General features: G+C 38.5%; 1 protein-coding gene across 1 annotated transcript; it reads right to left on the bottom strand.

Moving 5' to 3' along the window:
• Window positions 1-199: 199 nt before the first annotated feature.
• Window positions 200-6,494, bottom strand: irf6 (interferon regulatory factor 6). The gene is made up of 8 exons (XM_051910189.1): window positions 6,193-6,494; window positions 5,433-5,615; window positions 5,161-5,356; window positions 4,133-4,216; window positions 3,780-3,998; window positions 2,514-2,906; window positions 2,292-2,413; window positions 200-874 (listed from the first exon to the last, which is right to left on the bottom strand). The coding sequence occupies exons 2-8, from the start codon at window positions 5,604-5,606 to the stop codon at window positions 644-646; spliced, it is 1,419 nt and encodes a 472-aa protein (XP_051766149.1). The 5' UTR covers window positions 5,607-5,615; window positions 6,193-6,494; the 3' UTR covers window positions 200-643.
• Window positions 6,495-7,123: the final 629 nt, after the last annotated feature.

The raw sequence follows: 7,123 nt of genomic DNA, 5'->3' as shown, positions 1-7,123 counted from the left end.
TAGTAATAGTGATACTTGACTAGCAGCACTAGTTATGGGAGTCAGAATGCCACAGCTGTAACAAGTGAATTGTTAAACAATCAGTTTAATCTGTGCTGAATCATCATCATCATCCTGGTTTAACATTAACAACAAGAACAATCATATCAGATTTAAACCTGATTTTATTCCACCAGCCTGAAACAACAAATACACTCACTCTTTTTGTGCATTTTTCATTTTATTTGATAAATCCAAGTAACATTATTACACAAATCTACATGATGGGATGTCAAATACATAATATGGTTAAAAAAAACTAGATGATATTCAACCCCACAAGTGCGAAAAACCACATAAACCTGACATTTTGATTATAAGCGTAACATACGTCAGCAATAAAAACACAATAACATGGTTAAAAGCTCATTATATATGTGAAACTGAAGCGATAAGCAAATGTTAGTTCCCTCTGATAAAAGAACATCTACGTACATCTGTCTAAATATCTGGGCGGACGTTCAGTGTGGCTGATCATTAACACGCTAGACTTTGACCCAGCGACATTTACACACTAAAAGAAGAGCACTGAAACACTACAGTTTCAGAGTCTCTAAAGCGTCTTAAGTACTTCTCATTAAAAACACGGACGGGTGGGAGCGGGTCACTGCGTCTGCAGGGCCTGCGGGAGGTGGAGGGCGGCCCCAGGCGGCAGGGGCCAGTTCTCCTGCCCCTGATGTGTCTGCAGCAGCCGGTAGAGCTGCTTGAGGTGTGTGACGATGTTGTCTTTGATGTCTGGGATGGAGATCTGCAGGCGCACGCTTCCGCTGTCGAACGAGCGCGTGCAGTCGCCCGAAAACATCTCGCTGATCATGCGCGCCACCACCGGGACCACCTGCAAACACATATCAAGGCTTGCTTAGTCATGCTAGCTTCAAAGAATATTTTAGGCTAAAAACCCAATGTTTTGAGAAGCTAATCATGGCTGGACTCTGCATCAGTGTTAATCTAACAAACAAACAAACAGTAGCTACTATAAACACTAAAAGCAATCAAGAAGCTTTAACAAAACAAAAACAAGACGGGCTGAATGAAAATGCAAATTCACTCTCTATGGAACAGCAGAAATACAGCGGTTACCCCAGTAAACAAACACGTTATTAAGCAATATCTGAAAGTAGGACAGAAAGAAAACGCCATCAAAACTTCTCATGACAGTCAGTTTCCTTCAGAGGCACACTGTGTGTCTGAAACACAGATCGGGTGAAATAAAACGGAAAATGGTAAGTTTCCAATCGATGGCTTGGTCGATCGGTGCATCTTTAAAAATAATAATTAAATTGAAACAGTCACTGAAAAACTTTCCCTCCACTACAAATTTTTTCTATTTTATTATTGCTTAAATATAATAATTTATGAATAGTCGTTAAACTTGGCGTTTAATGAAAAGACTTCTTTCTGCTAATTGATTTATTTATATCTGTTAAGTTCATAATTCATTTTCTAATACCTTTTTATACAGTAATAATAGAGTGCAACAGTCAGGTTCTGAAAGTAAAAACACCATTAATTTTCTCCATAGGGAAATGATAAACAGTTTTGAATGATTACTTATAAACAGTTCAAAGATAGTGCTACTATGAGCAACAAAGTTGGTAATCGATAGTATTTGCTTCTGTTGAAGCCATCAGACTGCATTATTTCAAATTATTTTTAAAATAATCACGTTTAACAGAGAATGTGGCGAAAAACTACATTACCCATCATGCTGTATAGAAAATTCCACTAATCGAAACAAGCTAAATGCACCAAAAGATCGTTAGCTCCGCCCATTTCCATCAACCACCAGAAAATGATGTAATCAAGTCACTCTCAAAATACTTTAATATTTGAATATATGCATATTTTGCAATAAACTTAAAATATAGTTTTTATACAGTATATAAATCAAATGTGTAGTTTTACATTTCTCCATTATTTTTAATTTGATTATGCTGTTCGCAATACTTCATGGGATTGCAGTTCTTTCTATCACTGAAGCTGTTAAGTTCACAGTCTTGTACCTTAGTATTTTTGTCTGATTTTCAAATACTTTTTTTGCTTTGTAGTGTTGTGATTCTCCTTGTAGCTGGTTGGTTCGGTTCATGGCTTATAATGCTTTAACAGACTTTTATTAAATCCCCATGGGAAAAACGAACGGGAAAATAATTTTGGAACCTACGACACTGAAAAAGTGGGCTCTCTAGTACAGATAGACTGCCTCCGTGGCCCATAATGCAACACTTCACACGGCTGCGGTCGTAACGTCTCACCTGCACCATGATAAGTTTCCTCTCTCTGGGTCTGCCGTCGGGCCACTCCTCCCCGAAACACAGGTGAATGTCATAGAGAGGGGGCTCAGAAGAGGACTGACCCCTCTGGTGGGTGATGACCCCTACGGATACACCATTACAAACACATAACAGGATCAGAAACACATTCACTTTCTGATACAAATATCCCAGGTTTATAAACGGGCTGACGCAGTCGCTCACCGCTGAGGAAGGACTCCAGGCAGAAGAGCTTGACCTTGTGCTGGCGCTCGATGAGGTTGGGCGTGTTGGGGTTGGGCGCGCAGGGGCCGGACCAGTACACTTTACACTGGCACAGCCGCACGGCGTAAATGTCGTGTCCGCTGACCTCCAGAATGAGGCCGCGGTCCATCACGTCCAGCAGGCGGCTGGTGAAGACACGCTGCTTGTCGTTGGTGATGTGTTCGGTGGAGGGGAAGCGCACCTGCTCCAGACTGATTGGCCCGAACAGCTCCTCCTGATTGACAATCGGCCCCAGATCGCCGTAGAACAGCCGGCAGCCCTGCGGGTTGCTCACGATTACCGGCGGACACACCTCCTTACCGCGGTAATAAAACTGAACCTCCAGATCTGTCACTGCAAACACACAGTGCATTATGGGTGCTGTTATTATTTTCAACTAAAACTATTAAAAACATTTCTGTTTATTGGAACAAAGCTGAAATACAATAAAATGTATATATTACTTGACAAACTTAAAATAAACCAAAATTAGAAATGCTGCCTTGGCAATAAACTGAAATCAGTTTAAGATGAAGCACTCAAATTATTAACTGAAAATAACTAAAACTAAAATAACAATAAATTAAACCGAATTGGTATAACTTAAAAAAATAACACAAAATGACAAAAGCACATAAAAAAAAATTACTAAAAAATAAAATAAAAATAAATGCTAGAAACATCAAACTGTCAAATTTATTTAACTCAATATGCAATAAATAAAGATCTTCTTAATGGTTAATTTACTTACATATTTTTATTTAATAATATTATTTGTTTAACTTAATTTAAACACTTTACATCTATCATATTTAGCATGTTTATCAAATTTAATATTCTTCCTAATGGATACTTTACATATTTATTAATTTTATTTGAATATTTAAAATTAAACTAAAGATGAAACTGTAAATTGCACGTCAACATGAAACATGTCAAATTTATCATAATTACTGTGTTTATATAATTCAAAATGTATCAATGTGTGTAAGGTGTGCGTGTATGTTTGAGTAACGTTTGTGTATGTGGGGGTGTGTAACGTGTGTGTGGGTAATGTGTGTGTATGTGTGTGTGTGTGTGTGGGGGGGGGGGTGTAACGTATGTATGTGTGTATGTAACGTGTGTATGCGTGTATGTAACATGTTTGTGGGGTTGTAACATGTGTGCGTTAACATGTATGTAATGCGCGTGTGTAATGTGTGTGTGTGTGTGTGTGCAGTTTGTTACTGGGCAGAGAGCTGATCCAGGTCTCCGGGGTGGCGAACATGCCATCGAAGGCTGTGGGCGTCTGGAGCTCCATGGGCGGCGGCTGCATCTCCACGTCCAGCGGCTCTTTCTTAGGCCACACCTCCGCAGGGGGAGGGGGAGGAGGGCAGCTGGCCGGCTGCATCGGAGACACGGAGCCCGGAGGAGTCCAAACCGGAGCCAGCGGCGAGGAGCTCATCCCTGCACAGGAGTATATGCCAGTCAAATACTACCCAAAATATGTTGCATTATGTAGAACGTCTCTGAAAGTAACACTTAAACAACATGCTGTACTAAGAGTTTAAGAGACGTTTAACCCGGTTTTATCCCAGTACCGTGAGGTGGATATGGCGGAGGAGGTTCAGGAGTGTCGGGAACATCGTCTTCATCGCCGTCAGTCTCATACGTGGTCACTGAACCTGAGACACAGAGTTTACAGCGGTGTTCAAAATGAAAGATTGCACACTTCATACTTTTTTTTAAATACTATTTGAAATAATCGAGTTTCATGCGGATTGCCACATCGCAGTCACATGACATCATTATGCACATGTTTAATTCAGAAATCATCTTGGGCAATAAAATGATCGCTTTGAAGTGCAAAAATCTCACATAATAAAAATAATTCATAATAATAATTTAAAAAATGATTTCAATTAATTCAAGAATAAAGACAATATTTATAAAAAAAATAAATAAAAATCAAGAAAAAGGTCACAATATTAAAACACTCAAGAATAAAGTAATATATTTAAAAAAAAAAAAAATCAAGAAGAAAGTCGTAAATAAAGTTGTAAATTTTTATTATTAATAATAATAATAGTAATAATAATAATAATAATAGGTCTTTTACAAGCATAACATTTCAAGATTTTACAAGTTTTGTAAAGTATTTTTCACTTCTTTAGGGCATATTTTTCTAACCATCAAAAATTGACTGTGTTTCAGCCTTTAAGACAAATACTTCAAATTAATCAATCAATTCAGATAATTAAATAACAATATTAATGTTTAATCTGAATAATTAAATTACCTGTTACTTGTTTTCCTTAATTCAAACCAACAAAAGCTCATATTATACAAAACATTATATTAAATCTTATTGCTGGTAGAATAATAGGGTGATTTTATAGTGCTACTAAGAATTAATATTCACATTTATGCATTATGATGCATTAAGAGGAATTGTATCAATATTTATAATTTACAATGTCGGGCTAGATCAGGATCTGTGAAATATGAAATTGTATTAAAAACAAATAATTCCAGACCTTCAGAGTTCAGCTGAAATATGATTCACGTGTTTGACGAGAAATCAAGTGTGTGTTTGTTGACTCTGTGTGTGTGTGTGTGTGCGATGTACCTGGGTTACTGAGCGTTTGAGGAATATCACACACGTCGTAGATCTTCAGCGGGTTCATGGGAACCTCTTTGGTCCCGTCATAGATGAGGTTGAACTCGCGGCTCTTGTTCAGAGCACATCTCAGCTGAGCTTTCCATTTGGCCGGATCCGGCTCGTCCACTCCTTCCTGATACTTCCCGGTCTCCACGGCCCAGGCCTGGAAAAACACACACACAGATCAGTCCCGGTCCAGATCCCTGCCGTACTCCGGCCTCAGGATCTCCATCACTCACCTTAAAGATGGTGTTTTCCTCTTCCTGCTGGGGCGTGTGACGCGTGGCGTGTTTCCATGGGATCTGGAAGCGTTTGGCCTCGCGGTCCAGCCAGACCAGACCGGGAAACGTCCCGTTGTCCACCTGAGACACCAGCCAGGGCTTGAGCCGGACACGACGCGGATGAGACGACATGATGAGCTTCTGTAGAGGAGCAAAAAAACACATAAATGACTTTAAAGTTATATTCTCATATACTGCAGAATAAACCACAGATACAAATACAACACAGAAATGGCTTCAGTTCATTTATTTTGTTGCAATTCTACTCTTAAATTTTCATTCATTTTCTTGTTTATTGTATATGTGACTCTTCAAATAGTGTTAAATAGTTTTATATAAATTTTAATAATAATGTTTTTATCATTGTTAGCAGCAGCAGCAGCCTAAACTGCGTTATAATTGATCGATTGAAGTTTTATTGACTACTCAACTTGACTCAAACACAGGTCAGATAAAGCTCATATTAATAATCAGACTTTATTATAACATTTATTCAGCGCATAATCAGAAATAAGCGTCAGATAAACCGATATATTACTGAGTAAATAAAGAGCCGGTGACTTTCGATGATAAAGCACGATGCTAAAGTGACTTCCCGCCGATAAAAACATTGAAATTCCGAGAGTAGAACATATTTAAGCGGATGATATTATTTGAATGAGAGTAAAAGCCTGTAAATATTAAATATAAATGTGATATAAATATTAATGAGTCTCACCTGAGGGTTTCAGGAAGCGTCAAAGCAGGAAAAAACACCAATCCTGAGGCCTTTACCGCCAAAACGAGCTGGTTTATAAATAAACGTGGTTAAAGTCCGTGTGTATCGGTCATAAATCGGTTAATGCGCTCACACACTCGCCGTGTGTCCGTGTGAAACTGTGTGAAGCGTGTTTCATGTGTGTTTGAATCTCTGCTCGAGAGTTTCACCTTCTGCCGAAACTCAGGTAGAGCGGTGACGTCACGCGCATTTCTGTGACTCACGCGCACACACGGGCGCGCGCACACACATGTAAACTCTCTCAAAGGCCTGCGGTCATATCCTGTGGGAATCAGCATTCACATTCATTGTTCTTAGTAAGATCATTGTGTTTATTAAACCATTAAAGACCTGGAATATTTTGGGGCACTTGGTACCGTCCTTGTTTTTCTAACCCATTATAGCATCAAGTGTCATATATAATTTTAAACAGGAGAACTTGAAGTTTCAATCTAGCTCATTTAAAGCCCCAATTTTACATGTACTTTGTCTAAGAATGGATGAATGGATTTTTTTTATTTTTTGTGAACCCAAACAGAACCTGCATTTTTTCCCCCTTTAAATCTTGATAAATGTGAGCTGTTAAAACCTGTTCTTCTCTCTTTCTCTTTACAGTCAAGATGCAGATTGAACTTTGACCCAGCTGTTGAAAAAGCTCTCTGAGAGAACGAACCCATCTGAAGAATCTGTATGTGCAGACTTTGACAGAATGCTGTTTGACTTTCTGTGGAAGCATAAGAGGCATTACATCAAAAAGTCTGTGGTCATTATGTGGTGGTCTAAACTTTCTAGATTTTACTTCCTTAAATAATACTTTCAAGATAAATTGGTTACTTAAACTCTGTTTCATTTTGGAATGCATTTCCTAATCTTGTTTTCTCTAAGGTGTGAA

The sequence above is a fragment of the Ctenopharyngodon idella genome, chromosome 10 (genome assembly GCF_019924925.1).
Source record: "Ctenopharyngodon idella isolate HZGC_01 chromosome 10, HZGC01, whole genome shotgun sequence".
NCBI classification, from domain to species: Eukaryota; Metazoa; Chordata; class Actinopteri; order Cypriniformes; family Xenocyprididae; genus Ctenopharyngodon; species Ctenopharyngodon idella.
The sequence above is the reverse complement of the archived record's forward strand: the minus strand, read 5'-3'. Positions and strand labels throughout refer to the sequence as shown.